The sequence below is a fragment of the Aptenodytes patagonicus genome, chromosome 5, assembly GCF_965638725.1.
Source record: "Aptenodytes patagonicus chromosome 5, bAptPat1.pri.cur, whole genome shotgun sequence".
NCBI lineage: Eukaryota > Metazoa > Chordata > Aves > Sphenisciformes > Spheniscidae > Aptenodytes > Aptenodytes patagonicus.
In genome coordinates, this window is record NC_134953.1 from 41,547,311 (window position 1) to 41,570,242 (window position 22,932).

Below are 22,932 nucleotides of genomic sequence, written 5' to 3' on the forward strand. Positions count from 1 at the left end.
TAAGATGCGGGTAGAATTCCTCAGTTTAATTTGGACTACATTGAGACTGTAAGCTATACATGGAAATTAATTTGAGCCTTCAGGAAAATCGATTATGTATTCTTTAAAGGGAGAAGGGAAAGAAGAAAAAAGGTCTGTTCTGGTGGGTCAGCTGCTGGTGGGATGGAGGTGTCAGCAGTAACTTCGGAGTTAAGGCTGCATTGAGTTTTTCACTTACAGCAGGATTATATTTCTTCCATTCCACAGTTCAGTGACTGAATTTTCATCTTTGAATTTGAAACAATTACTGTTCTGGGGTCAACCGAATTTGCTATGCAGTTTTCGGGTACCACGCTTACTAACTTTCACAGGGAAAGCAATTAATATTCACTCATCTTTGAAATATGGACCTTCACCCTCTGCTCTTTCCCCTCTCCCTGCTGTTTAAACAACTGCATACACCAACATTTCAAAACTTTGGAGCTATTCCCATCACATCCCAGCCTGGGAAGTTTCTTGGGTAAATGGGAAGACACTTCTTTATCTGGCAACACCTTTTCCAGCTTTGCCAAGACAATTCTGCAGTGGGGAGACGGTGCTCCCCCACCTCCTCCCCTGGTGCTGCGCTCCTGGAGCCCAAATCTCTTCCTCCCAAACCTTCCCTGGGTGCCAGCACCGTCCACATACTTGCCCTTCAGCTCTCACTGTCTCCACATTTCTTTCTTTCCTTTCCCTTACCAATGCTTGGACATAAAAGTGAGGTCTGACCCAACTCCTGGTGGATCTCATAGGAGTTGGTGAGGTACAACCAAGGACAACTGGTCTAGCAGGCAACTCTGGCGCTGGAAAAGCCACAAATAATCCCACAACTATTTCCAGCAGTTCCAAAAATCAGTAGCTCCCTATAGCAGAAGGATCACTGAGTTTTATTTGTAATATATTTGACTCCCTTCAACTGGCTCTCTGTTATTTAAGTCCTTCTGATGAAAGTGAGACAGAAATAGCTCGCCTTCCAGTGGTGTAATACTTACAAAGCTCTTTAGATAAATCTTCAGGACAGCTCAAAAATGTGCTGGATGCCAAATGTACAGACCCAGAAACCATGCAAAAATGTTTTAATGCTACCTTTGCCTCTCCATCCCTCACGGATGCCAAAGTTTGCCAAGGTTTCTGTTTAAAGCTACCAAGACCATGCTACACAAAGCTCTAAATGACCATAGTGGGATTAGTATAAGTATTCTCAGCGGTTTCTGGAAAAGGTATTTAGATAAATGCCAAAGGAATAGTTAATATTTCTAATGCACAGACCTCTGTTTCCATCAAGTACTACCCTGCACAACTTGAACTGCTGAACATACGGATGCATTCGCCACAACATTTTCCTGTTTCCTCTGGAATGAGACTCATTATTGTCAGAAAGCTTTCTGGTGCATTTTGATTTCATCAGTACAGGCCCTAATTTTATAAAACAAATGCAATAAAATATTATAATAGCAGCCTGCTTCAAAGGCACTGATTTTTTTTTCACTAGTGCTTCCATCTGACATCTGACACAGCCCATTATGATATCAAAAGGTCAAGTTAGCAAGAAGAAAGCATATAGATTATTACCTAAATAAAAATGACTTGTTTTTAAAAGCTAATTTAATATATCCCTCGTGAGTGACACAGTGCATTACACAGTGCATTTTCTCAAGAGGAAAGCAGCCATAAAGTCTACCCAGCGCAGGTCTCTGCATGAGTAATGCAAGTCTGCAAGCAAACAGCAATTCACCTTCAAAAAAGAAAGTCAGAATTTAGCAGTCTCTACTACGTTCATTTAGGAATATCACTCTGCATGTTATCTTGATGGGCTCTTGCCTTTTAAAATGATTTCTGAGATCTTATTTTCTAAGTAAACACCTACTTATTACAGCAGTTGGGAAAATCCAATAGCCAGACTTGGATACAAACTACCAGTGGTTTCACGATGAAATTACAAATTATTTAAGGCTAAACTCTATTATACACAAAATTCTCCAGCAGAAGGAAAAAAAGCTCTTGCATACCAGAGGCCAAATAATGCCATCCAAAGTCTCGGTTTTTCTAAACAGCATGATATTTAAACTCATACAAACTTAACAGGTATCAATGATCATTTACGATTTCTCCACAGCACTCACCAAGTAGGAGAATTATTTTAATTATTTACACAGCTTAAAAGAAATGATTGCAACCTCTGCTTTTTAAAGCATTAATGAACTTTTTTCCCCCTTTTTGCACATCTTATAAGGTTCTCCCCCAAGTCTGGCACTGCAGATAGCCAAGGCAAAAGCTAGTTCCCATATGGTCCCTAATTCAGAAAACAATTGACACAGAGGGAGATGGAGCCAATTATTACAGCTCTCAGACTGCCCAGACCTTTCTAATGCTGTAAGCCAGAAAATATTTTCTCTTGCAGAAAAATTACTAATCTAATTGCACTCCATGCGTCGGTGAATTATTTTAGCCAAAGTTTTCCAAAGCTGTGGACCAACAGAAAGTCAGACCTTAATTAAATCATTCTCTTTAATTGGTAGCTCCTGTTTTGGAACTTTTAACTCTGAAAATTTCCCTTTTAGCAGGGGTTAAAAATCTTTCTTGGCTTATCTTATCTATATTTTTAAAAGAAAACAAGATAAAGAAATAAAAAGCATCCCTTCCTAACACACAGTGTAGTTTATTATTCACCCAAAATCCATGGACTGGCTGTAGGTCAAAACCACCACGTACCAGTGTGCTCACAGACACAGCATCTGCAAAGCTTTCCCATCTTACCAGAACAGGAGTTTCCATCAAGATAAGCTGCGTTCTGCGATGTGCCATGGCCCATTTTTTGGAGCTGAAGGGCCAGCTCCAGCCTTAATACGTTTCTGGAGAGATTGGCCAGAACTTGCACCCTGGTACCCACAGACCACCAAAGAGCAGATGTCTACACTACAGGTACACCAACATCTAAGACCAGATCACTGCCAACTACCTTCAGACAAGCACCGCAATCAGGTTATCAATAAAGAGCAGTCTTTATACACAAGATGCATTAAAATATCTCTTAGCCCAGATGAGGAGCGTGTTTCTGAAGCAAGTCCCCTGACGGGTCCTTCTCCCATCTCTGAGTGGGACAAAAGCGTGAGAACTGGGCTCCTCTCAGGTGATGCTAAACTGGAAGACGTGCTTCAGGACCTGATTTATGTGCCCCAAGCACTGTTTTAACATTGAGCCAGGGAACCAGACTTGAAGTAGCCCAAAGGAAAACCCCACAGAAATGCAAATAGTCTGTACAGCAGGTCCTCGTCACCAATGTTTTTTTCTCTACACATCTATTCCTCTAGATCTGTGCTACTTACTAATACCTAGACCTATCCATGTGCAATAAGTTTTCAACTCCCAGAGACAACTTCAACTATTAAAATAACTCTCAAAGACAACCTCATGAAGCAAAAGAAAAGGTTGTATAGGAAGGAGACACATGTAGAGCCAGCAGTGGCGCTCCAAGGAACACCACTGAGCAGCCACACAGGACACTTGAAAATACTTTCTCTTGTAAACATGCTGGCAAGGGAGAAACTAGACGGACTGGGGGATATGGGGATTTCATCTTGCAAACACGATACTTGGACACTGCTCAGGGGAAGCCTTCAACAGCAGATGGCACCTGAACACCAGCTACCAGCTGCCGGGAGACGTCAGGAGCAGGCTTCAGTCCAGCCACGCACACAAGCACTTGCTTATGGCTGGGAGATGAAAACTTTTCCTAAATTGGCATCTTCAGAAAAGCTAGTGCTAAACGGTATTGCAGTACATAGTACCATTTTGTAAGCAGCAAATGAAAGGAAAATAGATGGGGCACCATACCACCTTGCTTGATCAAACTGTAAAGCTGTATCTATACCTTTCTCATCAGAATAAAGTCAATTTTACCTTGAAAGCCAGGGTGGAAGGGGAAAAGTATCTACAAAGTATGCATATAAAATTGATAAATATTAATAACCACCCTCTGCACTAAAACTAAGTCAATGAACTGCTAGGATGCTTTGTTATGAATAAATGTAGTGAGAGAGGAGGCGTAAAGTGAAAAAAGGGATGACTGGCCAGTAAAATAAAAGTTCAAGTAAAGACGAAGGGCATTTGGGGCCAGAGCTGCTAGGCAAGGAAAAGGCATCATATACCTACACAAAGGTCCCTGCCTCCTCAAGTCCTATGAGGAGACAATTTTGGCTGTGAGTACCAAGATGTATTCCCCCAGGGCTGCAACGCAGCTGGAATAAAAAAAAATAAGCAAAAAGTGCAATCAAAATAGCCTACATCTGCAGAGAGCCTGAAGCAACAGCATGAAGGCACCAGTGTCTGGACTTCAATAGGGTATTAATTTCAAGCCCTGTTGCCACAGAAGATCAACATCAGTAGATAATTCTGGATGTGACAGGAGAAAAGGAGCACAGGGACCCTGGTTATCAGAGCAGATATGCTCTGCTTGGCCAGGCAAAGCCCAGGCAGCCACCAGCTTTCCCAGCTTGGTGGTGAGGGCCACCTTGTTGCTGTCCTTGTCTCTGTGACACAGGAGAGGCTCTCCCTTGCTACAGCCATGTCATCGAAAGGTCGGACCAAGCCAGAGGGGACCTCATCTGATGACCTTGCCAGTGGTTGAAGTAGTGTGCAGAGATTAACTTCAGGAGTTTCCTGGACGGGAAAAATGCCAGCACAAAGGATTTGTGTGTCTGGAGCTAACAGTGCTGAACCCTCACCCCACTTGGCACCAACAACTCCAGTAGAAACCACCTGCTTCCTCTTGGATTTATGAGAGCTGCAGTAGCAGCTCCATCTGGAAGTAATCTACACTTAAATAGGTCTCCTGCTTATTTAAGTATCTCCTTCATGCCCTAAATACCAACATGGCTGGGCCTGACACTGGGACATGAGTGCTATTCTTCTGAAACTACCATTTTCTCAGAGCGTGAACCAAATTAAATGTTTGCTTCTCTCCTTCACCTTTACTCTGGTAAGGATGTAACTATAATATTAATTAGTTGATTAACTTATCTGAATGTATCTGAGGAGTAGAATATTAATTATATAGCCTCACTGATGATACATTGATGATTTCTGACTAAAGAGACTGAACACAAAGAATGGACATTAAGGAGAACTGCCAATCCCAAGCTTGCAAAAACCAGGGAAAGTGTGTCTCCAAAATAGGTATTAGCTAGGTAGTGAGGTATTAGTTGTAAGCAAGTAAATCAGTTCTGGTGCTGGAGTAAGCTCATGTTATAAAGACGATCTCTGTAACCATGAGGATAAAAAAGGTTTCTTCCATTTAGATGAAAGCCACAATTTTTATAGTCATTTGACTTTAAGGAAACTCACAAAGTGGCATCAAAGATGACTGAGCTTGGGCACATGAGCAACTGCTGAATTCCACTCCTTTCAGCGGCCCAGGTGCACACTTGCTTTCCTAGACAGAGAGATGGCTTCTTGAGGGAAGGCCAAAGCCCTGGAAGAACACAACTTTCTTCGAGGTCTGCTTGGCAGGGACTCCTGGGCACCTTCCCACTGGAGCATTGACACAGCCTTGTGTTGGGCATCCTGGCTGCCCGTGCAGACCAAGAGCCAGGCATTTAGGACACAACCCAAAAGTGCCCATGCAGAACAGAGAGACACCTACAACCATCGTGGCCAGTATGCAGATACCTAAAGCCATGGTCCCCCTGTGACACCTTATTTAGTGGTGCAGGAAGCCCCTCTGCTCAGCTCAACTATTTTTTAATGGTGGTATGTATTTTCTTTGCCTTCAAGAGCTGAGCAGAGCTTGCTCTTTCCTTCAAATCATGCCCAAGGGTAGGAAGTGGTAGCTCAGTTGTCTACAGCAGTTTGATTGCTAGAACATTTTCCCAGGTCCTAGGTGCACCCTAACTATATCTCAAGGCTTAGCTGGGAAAACACCATATCACCAAGAGATAAACTCAACAAAAAGTTGTTCAGCCGTTTCAGACCTGGAGGACTGTTGGATACATGAAAAGATCTTCTGACCCTGTAACTTCTGCTTAACGTCCTCTCAGTCATGCCCTGCACTGGGACTACCAGCTCTCTAGCCCCAGGCTCATGCTCTAGCATGGAGATAAAAAAAACCCCACCAGTGCCACCAATTTGGTAGGTATTTCTGCAATAAACTCCTGTCCTTGGCCCAAGTCCTGCTTAGGAACATGAACCCTGCATTGGATGCAGTCTGAAACTGTGCTTTTGCTGAACAGGAGCCTACAAATTAACAGGAATTTAATAATTGCCTTGATATGGTAGATTTATATGAAAATATATTTGCTGCCATTTTGTAGATATTTTTATACATATCATTTTAGTTCATATTTCTTAACTGACAGCAACTGTTAAGAAAATACTAAACTGTTCACATTTTGACTCTCAACGTGGCCACCACACCAACCAAAAGCAGGCTCTGACACTCCGTAATGACATCTCACAACAATGTCCTTTGTATTTACTCTGTGTGGTTACGTCTGCTGAACGTCTGACCTTTGCATGGATCATCCTGATCCACCCGATACACAGTGAGACATAGGTATACAGAAGATTTCTATCCATCCAAAGGCCTTTTTCCACCTGCCATACAAGCACTGAAAATGAGATGCTAGCTACGAGGATGCAGAAAGAGGGAAAAATTTTTTTAATGTGCTTTGTGTATAGCCTCACAGAACCTGAATGTGCTTTATGTGCCAAGTTCTTCCCTTTCACAAACTTCCCCTCAAAAAAGATAAGCCCTTGAAGGACAATTAGCTGGAGCTAATTAACAGCTGCTTGAAAAGTAATCCAGGTTAAAATTTCTGCCAAGTAGACTTTTCTCTCAGAGGAGTTTTATCTTGCGAGATACAGAAACAATAACTCTCAAGCAACAAAACTTTCTGCAGCAGCTTCCAATGCATCTTGCTTTACTCTCAAAGTAACTTTGTCATTTTTCCCTCTTCTATTCATCTTTTTGCAGGCACGCGCTTGCTTTCAAGGAGGCGAGCAAACTTGAATATGGTATTTCACTAATAAATGCCATATCTTTTGAAAGAGCATTCCTTTTTTTTTATGTTTCTCCAGGCAGACAGCACTAATCCCTTCTGCTTTTTCAAGGTCAAAATGTCAATATGCGAAGGGCAATAATGTCACTGTCACCTACAGTCTCGAGTGACAGGACTCAAGCGCAGGCCTCTGACTTTTAAGATAGAAAAGTTGCTATCAAAATTAATCGATTCTTCCTTTTGGGGAACAATTCCTCCATCACCAAGAATCCTTCACTTTGCCCTTCTGTTGGGATGAAATACTTGGCATTATAAGAAAAGAAGAGGAATAAAGAAGATAAAAGCTCAAAAATGTTAAGGTCTACATCGGCCCATTGGTTCCCAAAATGAAGAGTTTATCCAAAATAGGTCCAAAACTGCAGCCTCCCTGAAGACATGTTATAAAGCGCACAAGAGATCCTGAAAGCCTTTCCCTAAAACTCACAAAATGATCCTGAAAAAGTCTCCCATACAAGCTGCCCACACAAACATTGCCTGTGATAATAAATTGCTATGTGATACTCTATTAATAATGCAGCTTAAAATCGCAGATGTGAAAACACAGACTATGAAATGGGGAATGGCAAGTCCTATTTGCAAATTTTGCTTGGTGCTAATGGGTTGCGGTGTAACCTTATAAAAGCTTCTGTGATAATAACATCATGTTATTACTAAAACCAAAAATCCCCAGTTCCATTACCAATGTTTTCTTCCTTTTTGTTCAGATGGAAATCAATATAATCCAAATAGTAACACTAAAAAACCCCAAATATCTAAAATAGTAATAGCACGTGCCTGGGATACTTGGGATGATCTCTCTGAAGCTGCTTAAGTTCATTTCCCAACACTTTGTAAAATGCTTTGCATAAGCTGCTACTGGCATTAACATGCCATGTTTTCAGCTGGTACTAATAGCTAATATATATGATAATATATATTTAACTATAATATCTAATAGCTAGTTATCTGCTGCTATAGCACTGTGTCCATTTGACTTCGCATTCTGTGCCCCAGATATCTATTTTCTAGGATGGTAAAAGGGGCTGATAGCTTCCTGCCTTTTTAATTAAGTCAACAAGAATTTTAGGGAACTTGAGCATTTGAAGAAGACAGCTTACATGTTTGATTTGGGGCAGGGAAATATTATTCTAAACAAAAATGCAACCCTGGGGTGCCTTCTAGTACCTTAAAATAAATTAAACATGATGAAAAATTTATTTCAAATATCACTCAAAGATGATAAAAAAAAAATTACTATCTTAATTTGTGGGTACTTTGCAATATTAGCAAGTCTTGTCCAAGAAACTAAGTTTCTTGGGACGCATATTTACTTTCTGAAACAAACAAACAAAAAGTTATTTTTAATCAAAAAGTTTATTTTTAAATAGGGCTTCTCATTTTCTCTCCACAGAAGTGCTAAATTCCTTTGTTATACACTATTTCAAACCTCTCTGGTTTAATAAGCAGTTACTATGTATAAGTTAAGAGCAATCTTAAATTTAGACAGCTGCAGACCACTGAACAGTCACAGCAAGCATTTGACTTTGAGAAAACACCTAACCCCTTCTCTAATGTGGTAATAATAATAATAAAAAAAAACAGGAAAAGTAAAATAATTTTGTATAGAGCAACTTCAGTTTTCTTTTAAACTACTTTTGCCTTTGAATCATATTGGCTTGTATTCAGTATCCCTCTAATCAGAACACGTTCCTCTTCAAAAGCTTTATTGTTGGTAGAGCATCGAAGTATAGACATAACAAAGTTTTCCTATTAAAAACAAATTGTAGATCAAGAATGAATGAAGAGTGGGTTTTTTCTGGAAATATTTTAAAATACACTACAGTTCACTTCCAAAAGGAATGAATATTTATAGTAGGACTTCAGATGAATATATTGCTTCACATCAAAGTAGCTTTAGTATTCATTCAAAAATGACAAACTCAATTTGCCATTCTTTGCCTCAGAACACGTTTTTGACTTTGTGAAAATGTCTGACAGAGTTCTCTAAAGAAACAAAATTATATTCAACAACAATTTCCTTCATCACCTGAGCTTTCCAGGATCTGTAATTTCTCACCTTAAAGTATTTCAATTATTTTGTGATAAATTTTGAAGATCCAACACTTCTGTGGACTCAAATATTGTGATTAAGACGGACCTTGGGACCACTTGTCTCTGGGCACTGACCTGAGGAGACCCATCTCCCTCTGGTCCTCCTATTTCATGGAGAGCACCACGGAGACAGAAGGAGGCTCATCCAGAGAAAAATTCAGAGTAAGCACCTAATTCACTACTCTTTAAGCTGTTTTATACTATTGTGTTGAGAAAAAACAGGGGTTTTTTGAATTACAATAATGTACCATCAACAAAAATGAGGTTAAGATTTTCTGCTGACCACAACGAGCAGACACTTACTTTGCTTTTGCTTCTGCATCTTCATAGGCTTTATTGGAAACGTCATCTAGGCCGCCAATCAGATGTTTGAAGGAGCTGTAAAAACAAAGAGGCATTTTTAGAGGAAGAGTCTCCATTTGGGAGCCAAGCAAGCCAACGCAGCTCTTTGGCAGCAACCAGGGGCCATCCCTCGATGCTGGGGATGGCCATGACCGACCAAACCGGGGCCAGGGCCAGGCATCTACTGGGAAACACGGCCTCAGACATGCTGGAGAAGGGGTGGAAATGCAATAACCAATGCCAAGAAGATCCAAACTTATTTATCCACCTTTTTTAGGGACTGAACCCCCTGCAATTACTGCTGAAGTCTTCCCTCCCTCCGATTTAAGTTTTAAAGTAAATCTGTCAATGGGGCTGATGAGTCCCATGATTGTGAGGTGCCACCACCATATCCCTGTGTCCTCCAACCAGAAACCCTAGAAATCTCTCTGCTTTCAAAGTGAAGGATAATCTTTATTTCTGTATCTTAGCTTTCTCATCTTAAGAGAAACAGTGACCAAAAACACAGCAGAGAGAAATAAAATGGGGGGGGGGGGGGGGGGGGGAGAGGGAGCAGAGAAGGAAAACAAAGTGAGGGCAGAAATGCAAACAAATTGTCATAAGCCAAATTGCTTTATGACATTTAAGAGGAAATTTGGCTTTAATTGGGTTAAACTGAGTAAGATGGGGTGAAATGTTAGGAGTGCCTGATACACTCGGTGCTGAGCTGTCTTCTGTACAAGCTGCGAGCAGCTTGAGCAGTCCCCTAACATCATCCTCTGTCCCAGGGGAGATACAAAGGGCATAGACATATTGGAAAAAGAATTAGAAAATCTTTTTATATCATGAGTGACTTAAACAAATGGACCCAATGACCATTTGATGAACCAACAAGCATCACTCCAGAGGAAAAAAAAAATTAAAAATAACTGTTATGTCTTCGCTAGTGATATTACACAGCGTCAGAGACTAAACAAGAATTACAAAATGAATATTTTTAGTAATTTAAATAACTGAAATCAATTAACACCTATAATTGAAAATATTCCAGGTGAAAAGCATAGTTCCCTACTATACATTTCCATGATTCCCAACGCGTCTGTCATACACAGGTTTTCTTTTTTCAAGAAAGCAAGCGCCATGTGCAAAATGAGAATAGAGTTGGGATAATTTGCAAGGATGAACTGCTGAAAACTACAGTCTCTTGACTAATCTCTGCATTAAGGTCACAGCTTCAGAAATGAAAGTCCTGCAGCTCCTCTGGCTTCTGTATGTTCGTGACACTCCTGAGGCACTAAACATAGAACCGAAGAACAGAAATGGCTATTAAGAAGTTGAAAAAAAATTAATTGAAAAGTTGAAAAAATATCACCATTTAGGACCAAATTTACAAATTTAATAATAAGAATAGAATATTTAATATGGCCCTCTCTCAATAAAGACTTTTAGGTTGAAAGGGAATTAACGCTATTCAGCAGGTGAGGAAAATATAGGGCAGGTTAATAAAGGTAACAGTTTGCAGATTGTTTGCATTTTTCCCCCTAAATCACTTGGTCTCAGATCACATGACATTATATAGGATAAAGAGCCACAGATGAAAAACCTACTGACTGAAAAGCTCCAAACTCCAGCTGTTTGTGAAAATACAGCAATGAGCAGAATTCATTGACCTGATGTATTTGGGTTGAGCGGAGGGCAGCTGTGGGAAATGCAATATCCTGCGATGGATGAGGTTAACCACGGTGACTTTGCGCTCCCTTTGGCCTTGAGTGTGATGAAACTGTTCGGACCATGCTTTGCCCAAGCAGCTTAAACACGCCATATGGTCTTAAGTGGGTACTTAAGTGTCCTGCTGCAGACAGGAGATGCCTGACCCTAAGCAAGGTACCCCGTGAGCACATGGTGAGCAGGGACACGACTTCCAAAAGAACGAAAGGAGGCTTAATTATCTTGCTTTATGAACAGCAGCTGGAAAAGGTCATATTTTACCCATTATTGTAATAAATATGAGACAAACGGTCACAGTTGGGAGAGCTATTTATACTGGTTTGGATCTAGAGCTGCTTGCTGTAACTCCATGTAGCCTTCTCTCATCATTTTTTGTATTCTCTCCTCAGAACCAATTTTCTCCATGAATAAACTTCACCCCAACTGGGAAAAACAGTAAAGCAGCAAAAACTAAAGTCTCCAATGAAAAAGTTCAGCTCAGCTTGTATAAGGTCAGTCATGCTAGGATAATACTTTTTTATTTTCTTTTTCTCCAATTTCCCTTGCTTAGAGGGTTGATACAGCAACCTTTCTTGACACCTCATAGCTATCCCCATCACAAACCAAAATCAGGCTTTCAAATAAGGACAAAAACCTAAAATACAAAGTGAAAAATCTGAAAATACCTGAAATATTTAAAGTGTTTCCTTAAAAAAACCTGTATCATCTTGATATGTGTAACTGAAGAAGACAATAAGTAGAAAAAACCAGCATTTAGCACTCTGCAAGTACCATGTAGTTTTGTAGCACTACAAGCCTCTGTCAGAAGCAGCTGTGCCTTGAGTTTTAGTGGCTCTTATCCTTCAGCTCATCTCTCTAACATTTGTGTTAGGCAATTCTGTACTCCCAGTACCCATAACATTTATACCTGGTAAATCTCAGTGCTCCAGGAAAATATTGTTATCAACATAAATAAATTGTATGGAGGAAAAAAGAACATATAAATAAAAGATGAACCTGAATCAACTTCAGTGTAAATATTCTTACAGTTCAGGAGAATCTATGAACATTTTCGAAAACTTTTTCAGGTTCAAGAGGTACATGGAAAAAAAGGGTGCCAATAACAATCAAAATGTTAGGAACATTTCCTTTTCCTCCTGTTTTATCTCCATTCAAAGTAGCTGCAAGCAAAGTGTGTCTGTACATGTTTATTCCAATTGATTTACAAAACAGATGTTCAAGGTTGTCCCGCTTGTGTCTACACAATTTTTATCAGAAGATGTTTTATAGAAAATTTCCTGGAGGACCAATCCCTCAAATCCAGCATATCGTAGTTGTTAACTTTTCCCCAATTAGTTCAACTGTATTTCTGCAACAAATCTAATAACCCCTCCAGGGAGCTTGAAAACTCACTACGACAGGGCCAAACTTGAAACACTTTGGAGACACCAAATGTTGTGCATCTCCCACAATTAGTTTCTTCCTAGAGGATGAATTACTGCAGTATCACAATAGGAAAAACTTAACTAGCAACAGTCTCTAATTTATTTCACATAGGGTCTTAGAAAGTCATGAACACAGAAGCCTACGGATTGTGAAGAAAATTGCACTTGGAATTAAAAATGAACAAAAGACATCTGACAACTAACAACTGCTATAAAATATTAACAAGTTTACCTAGATCATACGTTTGATCAAAAGAAAACTGTATTTTTCCAATGACCTGTCTGGCTCCTCAAGAATCCAAAGGCTTCTACAAATTCCTTGAAATGGTCAGATGTATGTTTTTACAATTCAGTGACAAGTGGTGTCCCTCAGGGGTCCGTATTGGGACTGGTACTGTTTAATATCTTCATCAGTGACATAGACAGTGGGATCAAGTGCACCCTCAGGGGAAGTATATTACAGACAATACTAAGCTGAGTGGTGCAGTTGACACGTCTGAGGTACAGGATGCCATCCAGAGGGACCTGGACAAGCTGGAGAAGTGGGCCCGTGTGAACCTCATGAGGTTCAACAAGGCCAAGTGCAGGGTCCTGCACCTGGGTCAGGGCAGCCCCTGGTATCAATACAGGCTGGGGGATGAAGGGATGAGAGCAGCCTTGGGGGTACTGGTAGATGAAAAGCTGGACATGAGCAAACAATGCGCACTCGCAGCCCAGAAAGCGAACCATATCCCTGGCTGCATCAAAAGAAGTGTGGCCAGCAGGTCGAGGGAGGTGATTCTGCCCCTCTACTCTGCTCTGGTGAGACCCCACCTGGAGTACTGCGTCCAGCTCTGGGGCCCTCAGCACAAGAAAGACATGGACCTGTTGGAGCAGGTCCAGAGGAGGCCACAAAAATGATCCGAGGGCTGGAACACCTCTCCTATGAGGAAAGGCTGAGAGAGTTGGGGTTTTTCAGCCTGGAGAGGAAAAGGTTTCGGGGAGACCTTATTGCAGCCTTTCAATACTTAAAGGGGGCTTATAAGAAAGATGGGGGCAAACTTTTTAGCAGGGCCTGTTGCAACAGGAAAAGGGGGAGTGGTTTTAAACTAAAAGAGGGTAGATTCAGACTAGATATAAGGAAGAAATTTTTTACGCTGAGGGTGGTGAAACACTGGCACAGGTTGCCCAGAGAGGTGGTGGATGCCCCATCCCTGGAAACATTCAAGGTCAGGTTGGACGGGGCTCTGAGCAACCTGATCTAGTTGAAGATGTCCCTGCCCACAGCAGGGGGGTTGGACTAGATGACGTTTAGAAGTCCCTTCCAACCCAAACTATTCTGTGATTCTGTGAACCTTTAGGAAGATGTCCTTCAGCAATAATCTGAACTCAACAGTGAAGAAGATACAGGCTCAGCATTGAACTTTTAATTTGGTTGTTCTTTTAAACTAGGTGAACTATTTCACATAGACTCTGCATTGTATTTTCTGATACTAGCATGCATGGCATAGAAGAAACGTGAATGTGAGTGTTTATTGTGTTAAATGAGTGCTTTAGCTCAGTCTGTTGATACCATTTTGGCCTAGACATAAGAAGCCAATAAGTGGTGGGAGTTAGTAAACTTGGGGCAGAAAACAGGGAAGGTGTGGTGTGTTCTTTTAAGGTAATAAGAAGGAAGAAAATGTAACAGCATGTAAGTTAATAGCAACAGGGGAAGTATATTTATTCAGGGAATGGAAGTTACTGAAGCTCAGTGCATATGATCCTTGAGCTGGAAGCTGTGTATGGACAATATATCACATGCCATAGTTCACGGAGGAGAAAACATGAGAGTTTGGGTTGCAACTGGAAATTATTCTGGAGTTTGGATTGATTTTGAAGACATGGAGAAGTGAATGCACATAGAACTGGAGCATTGCAGTCACCACCTGAAGCATTGCAGATACCAGCTGAGACATCAGTGGATGGCAGATGTCTTGATAAGGACCATGACTCTTCAAAGGTAATGATCATGAAAAGGGGGGAAGCATGAGTTAGCAGAGGGAAAAAAAGGCATAAAGCAATAGGTTTGTTATGCAGGGGAATGAACATAAGCAACAGGCTGTTACTGAACATGAGAAAGCAAGGAGGAACACCTAGCTCCAGCCAAGAACTGGAACCTGTGAAGAAATCCAGGCTGTGACCATGTGAAGAAGGGAGATTTTGCAGCCATTATGGAAAATTCTGCAAGGAATCTGTTGCAAAACTGAGGATTGTGCAAGGAGCCAGAGAGGGCAAACTGGGGCCCCCCAAGCAGAAGGAATCATGGGCTTATCCCGAAAACAGAAAGGCATGTTGTGTGTCAGGAGTAATGGCGCAAAATTTGTGCAGAGATAATGGAAATATGACGGAGGAGCAACCTCCTGCATGGTGGAGACTGCTGATGAAGCCAGAGAGCGTTAAGGACCAAATCCCACTGAAATTCATTATTCTGGTAAAGGAAGGGACTTAAAAAGATAATTGCAAGATGGAAAGAATGTCAATGTTGTCCTTCAGAACAAATATTTTCAGGACATGGACAAGTGGGAACAAAATGGCTTAAAGTCCGTGGGACACATCAAATGCTTGCTGTACTGCAGGTCATTTTCTTTGTTAGACCACAACTCTGCTCGTTTCTACATCAGAAAAGGATGCTGAAAATCCATTGTTGCAAAGCATGTCTACATAGATTTGCAAGAAATAGCTATACTACTTTTTGGGCGTCTTTGGGGTGTTTTTGTGACTGTAATGGCCTTGTTTCACAAGGAAATTAAAAAGCAAGGCAGCACTGACATCATGGGAGTTTGGTAATTAAAGACCCATCACGTACTACCGTTTGGTTTTCCTCATGGTATTTTCAACTCCCACTGCTTTACCCCTGTAACATTTTTAATACCTATTTTTTGAATTTCAGAAATTATTTTAGGCAAACCATTTCATCTTTTCATGCTTAAGCAACACCCCATCTCAAACCCAACTCTCCCAGAGCTTGCCTGGTGGCCTGGCTCGTCCCTATAAAGAAAGTTTCCTGTATTATTAAATCCTCCAGCAACTAAAACAGCCCTACAATTGCTCATAATATTGTCAAATCCAGAGACCGGTCTTCCATCTCTCCTAGGAATAACTTGCTGTGATACCAAGGTGTAACTCTTACAGTTCAAGTGTTAACTAGATGGGGGTACAGCAGCTGTGTTAGCAGTGTGGCTCTCAGGTGTTCTGTGGAACAATTTTTGGATGTCTTGGGAAGACTTTTAAAAGGAAGCTCGAAGAGTTACTGTGATGACAAGATAATGCCAATGTGTAATATTAACCCCTACCGTCAATAAGACTGAAATTCTCCAGTTCCTCAGAGAAATGAATTGACTGTTATGGAAACGATATTTTCCCATAACTTGTTCTTTGAAATTGCAACATCAATGTTGCTGAAATGTTTCAGATTGAGACACGCAAATAGTGCATGAAAATTGCTGCTTCAATAGTTCCATTTGATTCAGCAAAGAGCTCATCTTGTAATAGAAAATATTAGGCAACCTTAATGACACGCATCACTCCTCCTCCTGCGCAGAACAGCCTCCGACTGCAGATAAAGCTGACTTCCAGTTTCCATTGCTACTTTGCATATAACTCAACGTGAACATTTACCGTGACCACCGTAACAAACCAAATGTAATATTCTGTGTATCTGGATATAAAGAAATGCTATTTTTCCTCATTAACAGAATACTATCTGTACAATTTTCCAAATTTACAGAAGTCTTAGTAGATTTTCTCCGTATTAAAATTAGCTTCTACAGTTATCTGCATACCTATAAAATAATCTAAGAGAAGAGCTATGACAAGAAAGTCAGAACTAGTCAGGACACAGGCCAACCTTCCTTGAGCTATAAATAGTGCTATAAATAGCATTACTTTTCTTGTACTATAAATAGGATTTTTATAAATAGTGTTACTCTGCTACTAATTGCAGAGTGTTACTAGAACCTCTGGTATAAATTAACTACAGCTTCATCAGTTTAAATTTAACTTACATTTCCTTACTATTTCAAAGGCATTATAAACCAAGAAAAAGGCACAGTAGGCAAGGAAAGAAACAGTCTGTAAAATGATCAGTAAGGACTGATTTGGCAATTACTAGTTATTTGGGTTTTTTTAAATACTTATAGTGCAAAACAAAAATATCCCTTGCAGAAGCATTCAGAAAAAAAGCATAAATTACTTGTTGCTTTATATTTCTCTGAATTAATGCTTGCTAAGTTATTTAATTATGTCAATTCTTCTTCTCTTTGTCCCACGGAATAATAAGGAATAATGCGTATTTTATCTATCAGGCTACCTTGGTTGTGTATGTTCAAGAAAGCCGCTCAGCTGACAATCCCGAAGTTCACTGTCTGTTTTCAACAGACAGACCATAATTTTTTTAAATTGATCATAACCAAACTAACATATCAGAAGACCTAGGGTTTTTGAAGTATTATTTCCCAGTTCAGCCATTACAGAACACTAGATTTCTAGAAATTAAGGACTGTAAGAAATCTGAAGAGATAACAACACACTTGTATTAAAGCAGGATTGAGTGTATGTAGATCATCCCTACAAGATACTCCAGCATCTCTCACATATCTCATCAGAATATAAAAAGGGCTTCTGAGGTCACTCCTAATCCAGCATCTGACCTTTGATGGTGTCTTGCATCAAGACTATGTGCCTGGAGAAGAGTTCAAGGACAGAGCAACCATTTGTGATATTTGCTTCAGTACTCTCCTACACCTCCCCAAAACTTCCTAGCCCAGAGGTAGGTCCTACATATTTAACAAATCCAATGGATTTCTTTTCCTTTTGAACACTTGCAAACTCTTCTAATTTTCCTATGGCTCTGAGTGATCCCTGCATGAAGAGCTGCCTCTTTTTGGCTTTCACCTCCCTCCTGCAGGTTTCTTTAGGTTCTTGTGCTGGGGGAAGCAGTAAAAAGTCAATCCCCATTCATCCTACTTGCATGTCCCGTGGTTTCACAGGTCTATACTACATGCCCTTGGAAGGATTACCGTGGAAGATTTGTCTGTACCTTTTGATGGCCTGTGCCAGTGCTTTACTGCGCTCACAACTGGAAAACCACCCCAAGAGTCATGTTGAATTTTCAAGGTAATGCTAATATTTTTAATCCCATTCCCAACAATTGTGGAGAGCAGTTGAATTTGCAGCACTGTCTTCTGGAGCCCAGGCATTTCTTTTCTAGATTAAAACCTCCTAATTCCTTCAAGCTCCCTAAATAAGATATTATTTTACTCTTCTGATCTCCTTTATCTCCTTTGAACTGCAGAGCTTCAAGCAGGGCTATTATCCTTTGGACAAGGGCTCTCCATCCCCACATGGAATAGAATAACAACATCTTGCTTTAACATTTGCCAGAAGCTTGATGCCTTTCCTGACATTTTTGCCAACAGGAACTCAATCTGTGTTGCACCATTACACCTGGATCCATTTCCACAGTAATGCTATCTCCCCATTTATTTCCATTTTGTCTTTCTGCACTTCTTAATTTTCTCCATGTGTCACTACTGAGTTTTGTCTTGTTGATTTAGGGGGATCTTCCCTCTACTTCATCAAGGACTGTGAATGTATTACTCAAAATTAAATGACCTCCCTGGAGAAGATGATCAAAGGCTCTAGTTAAAAACTGTAAAAGGTGTGAACTGGAGATACACCCCACCCCGAGGCAGGAAAATGATGTACTTACTCTCTGTCTATGACCAGACAAGTTACCGCTTCAGCCGCAATGACGTTGGCCGTTCTGACATCCTCCCTGAAAGAAAAAATACATTTCTTAAGTAAGCTGTATTATTTTCATGACCATCTTTTTATTTCCAAACATATTGCATTCTTAAAGCATTTCAAGAATAAATTTCTGGGTTTCACAGCTTTTTCCCTATATTGATTTGATATCATCATCCGTACAGGCTTCAAGCACACAAAAGCTAAAAACCATGCATAAGCAGAAAAAGAGAAACAGGTTGCCCTTGTAAATAAGATATCCAGCCATGCATCAGCCCATGCTTTTCATCTGTTTTAGGCAAAGTCTCGTTTCTTACTGTGCACATTTGTGCACAGAAACAGTTTTATTAAAATATTAGCTATTTGCATAGATTTATTTATGGACATTTCAACTTCTGCTCATGTCCTTCTCCCCAAAAACCTACATAAAATCTCAGTGTTGGAACACGAAGCATCCAGTTAAGTGGGACATCAGCTCTGCTACTCAGAGCAGGTACAACATGTATGGTAGGCTATAGCACTCGCTATGCATTTGCTATCTGAGCATGGAGGAGACTGGGACTGTGCTTATAAAAGGGGCCTGATTAGGATGGAGCTTTTGAAACGTCTCAGCATTAAAACATTGCGCTGGTACTTTTCACCAGCTTTTCAGAAATTAAAAATATTGCACTTAGAATTTTTTCTCTATCTTCAATACCAAATCCTTTGTGTTCTTTCTTTCCCTGCCCCACTGAGAATTTGGGTGAGGCTAGCCCAAGCTATAAAATATGAAGTTAATTCGTTCTAATCAGACTGATTTGGTGGTTCATCAGGGTTATAGAGATGTCATTGCATTTTCTGTGTTGGCCAAACAAAAGCACAGGATTCAGAGTCGCTGTTTTATTCAAATCCACTCCAAACCTTTCCATTTATGAAAGGTAAGTGGATTACAGGCAAAAGAGACCCACCTCTTTTAAACACACCTAATTCATTTAGACTGGAAAACTACTGTACATTTCCACTGAAGTAGAAAATGAGATTTAAAAATGCTGTTAGAAATAGCAGTTCCCCTGTTTAAAGATTGGTGGTATTAAAGCAGTAATATAGTACAAAAAAGTGTGGTGCATGTGGACTCATACAGGAATGTGCATTCTCCCTTTAAGGTAATCATTAATTAAATTTAATTACTTTTGAACTATCTTAACTTTAATATCTTTAAAACAGAGCAAGCAGAAATACAAATGAAAGAAACACTAATATTCAGGCCTATATTCAAATGCTGTCTTTGAGTCTATTTTCAATGAAATTAAGTGTGTATTAGTGCTAATTTATCCATACTGATAAACAAAATTATGGTAATTTAAAGCAAGTAGAAAGAAGTAGCCGAATAGCAGTAGACAGTTATCTCTATTGACTTCTAAAACTTTGGTAAATATAGAGAGGATAAGGAATGATAATATTTAATATTCCATTAAGTTGCTGTAGCCAACTTCTGCTGGTATATTAATACATTAAAACGAGTATGCAAACTTTTTGGTTGTTCATTAATTCCTGTTAAAACTTAACATATTTTTCCCATTATCTCAGATGCCTTTCTGCCACAAAAATACAGTTTACACCTTTATAGTTATAGATTATAGACATGATTACAGTTACCATATTACAGTTATATGATTACAGACAAGTAAAATACAGCTATTGGTGGCTTCAGTTCAAACATTTTAAATAAACCTTAACATTAGAGATTAAAATGCACAAGTAACTGTTATGGTTTCCACTATCTTGTACTTAATACATCCTTTTAATCAGCATGAAATTAATGTAGAATGAAGGCACTTTCCCAAAGGGAATCACACTTAGCACGAACACCTGAATCAGAGAGATGGCAGGGTTTTTGTAATGCAGAACGTCACGCGATTCTGAGGCTTCCTTATGTTCTGCATGAGTAGAAATAACTGGTAAGCCAGGAAAAAAATTTTTTTTTTTTTTTAATGATAAAGTGGCTCATATATGAAGTGTTAAATCAAGAAATCACTATCTTTGGCTATCTCCAAAGCCATCCTGCTCATCCTTGCCTACAAAACCCCCCTCTGCCACCGCTGCGGGACCCTCATCCCTCAAACACTGAACGAAGGGACTGAAGGGGGGAAAGCAGCTTTCTGTTTCCACACTCTAAATCAATTGTAAGTGGCTTTATAAACCTCACATGCTCTCCTGTTAGGGGGTGTTTACCAATCAGGCTGCAAGCAGAATTAAAAATCTCATCACATTTCTAAAAACAGAAGGAAAAACTCAATGTATTTTCAGTTCTATACAAACATTAAACCTTTACGTGCATCAGCTGTGAAATACAAGACACGCTCAGACTTCCAAACACTGCCAACACCTCACATACGCTTAAAAATGACAAACATACCTAAGGCCATGCCACTGATCTATGAATTAACCTCAGTCACCTTCAAGCAAAAGAAATTGTCAGTCCATGTTTTAAAAGGTAGTATTTTGACAGGTGGCCACCAGCTACAGTACATGGCATTAAATGCAACAAGTAGTTATTTAAAGCGCATGGCATTAAATGCAAAAGTAATTACCAAAAGTGCACGGCACTAAATGCAAAAGTAGTTACTAGAAGTGCAGGGCATTAAATGCAACAAGTAATTATTAGACGTGCACAGCATTAAATGCCACAAGTAATTATGTGAAAGCCTTGCTTGCGAGCACTGACTCGGACACTTTCTGGACTTCATCACAGGAGTACTCATCGCTGCTCCCCGAGAAACAGCACTCTTCGTCAGAGGAATTGCCTTCATTCTCTGAATACTCCATCGCTACTGTTTGCCTCCACCATTTCCTCCCGGGAAAATGCCTGCTTCCTTCCAGCCCGTTACTATATTTTGTCTTCCAGGCGAGCTCTGGTATTTTACAGCCCCACTAGCTTCAAACTTTGGGACTTGGAGAAAGGTCACAGCTGCTGGAGGGGTGTTTCTAGGGTGCATCATCGGGAAATACAAGCAGAGGGTATTTTGGAGCCACAAAGAGGTATAAGGCTGCACACAAGCAGGCACGGCTCCTCTCCCAGGCATGCGCCTGAAAACCGGGGCTGGAGACCTTGTACTGCTGTGCTTCAGCTCCTTAACCCCATGGTGGAATTAGATGGCAACGTTACTCAAGTTCCTAAAGCTCTTTGAAAGTGTGTTATCACATCACTATAAACATGAGCACATTATTTAAGAGATGAAACGCATATTTTTTTTTTCTTATAATTTTTTGCCCAGTTCACCACACATAACTTGGGAAGTTTCAACAATTTTGCTTCCGATAAGCTGCCAACAATGTAAGAACTACATTTTTTTTAACCGTTTCCAGGAAGTTTTCTGATAAAAGTGTATTGATCCCACTATTTATAAAGCGGTGTTGGAAAATGGAAACATGAAAAATATAGGCAGTTTTAATCAGAAATAAGGTCATATGTCAGCATCTGTTCCCTGATTTTACCTTAGACTGTAAGAATTTAACTTAGATTTTAAGATCTTTGAAGTGATTCCCATCTTTGTGCTTTTTTACTTTCCTACATCCCCTAACTCATTGGAGTCCTGCTCCAACTCCATCTCTCATAGTTCCTACCACACCTAACTCCTTAATAATGCTGATATAATTCTTCAGATAAATGGAAACTATATTTGGATGATTTAATAGTATACCATTATATTTACTTGAAACCTGCTGTTACGCTGCCAGCAAACACTGCTCTGCGTTCTTCCCAGAAGATGGGCTCAACTGGTGCAACCTCGGCATGATGTCTGCCCAGCTTTTGGGATTGGCCTCCCCCAGACGCAGCGTCCTGGCACAAAATAGCATTTATTATGAGGTAAGAGTACCCTGCTGCAGGAAGTATCACGTTTACAGCTGAACCACTTCTGCTTGTTTCCTGACTGGCATTTTGTCAGTCAAAATTGATTTCAAGCTAAAATATAACATTTTTAGGTCTCTAGGTAGGCAAAACCCTCTCCTTAAAGGATAGAGCTAGAGCTTGTTTTTCAGAAGATCACTGAATTTGAGTACCGCTCCTCAGAATACCCAATAAAGATAATTTTTACCTCCCATGTGAAAGTGAGGGTGTAAACAGAAAATACCCAGCAAAATAATAAGGGGAGATAGAGATGCTGGGTTTTGAGCTCTTACCACTAAATTCAAGCTGTTAACTGATTTTTCCCATAACTTATTTTTTTCCTTTCACTTATTTCCGACATGCCTTGTCCTAAATACTTTAAATCAACCTTATTAAAAATACTGTAACAAGGTCAGGTGTACAGTGCTGGAAAGTGGTAAAATGCATTAAAGAATTTGAATATCAGCAAATGAGGAACCTCCAGATAGTCTTCCTATGGCAAATTTTTAAAACTCACCAGGGAAGACCTAGTTTTTTCTTTCTATCTTTTCTTTGAAAACCCTCATTAACAGCATTCTCAAATTTAAATGATCAAAACACTAATTTCCAAAAGTCCCATGGGACTTGAGCTTTCTACCACAGACCTCTCCCAGGCTGCAGC

The 22,932-nt window shown here is 40.0% G+C and overlaps 1 protein-coding gene across 4 annotated transcripts in view; it reads right to left on the reverse strand.

Annotated features, from left to right (window-relative positions):
- PRKG1 (protein kinase cGMP-dependent 1) overlaps positions 1–22,932 on the reverse strand; it is a 541,470-nt gene that overhangs the window by 60,604 nt on the left and 457,934 nt on the right. For 3 of the 4 annotated variants that reach the window (XM_076339487.1, XM_076339489.1, XM_076339486.1), the window contains 2 exons: positions 18,369–18,434; positions 9,468–9,542 (listed from right to left, as the gene is read on the reverse strand). In XM_076339487.1, the coding sequence (XP_076195602.1) occupies positions 9,468–9,542; positions 18,369–18,434 (141 nt within the window). Of the gene's footprint in view, positions 1–9,467; positions 9,543–18,368; positions 18,435–21,107; positions 21,275–22,932 lie in introns of those variants that run through there. The other variant, XM_076339490.1, reaches the window with a different exon arrangement.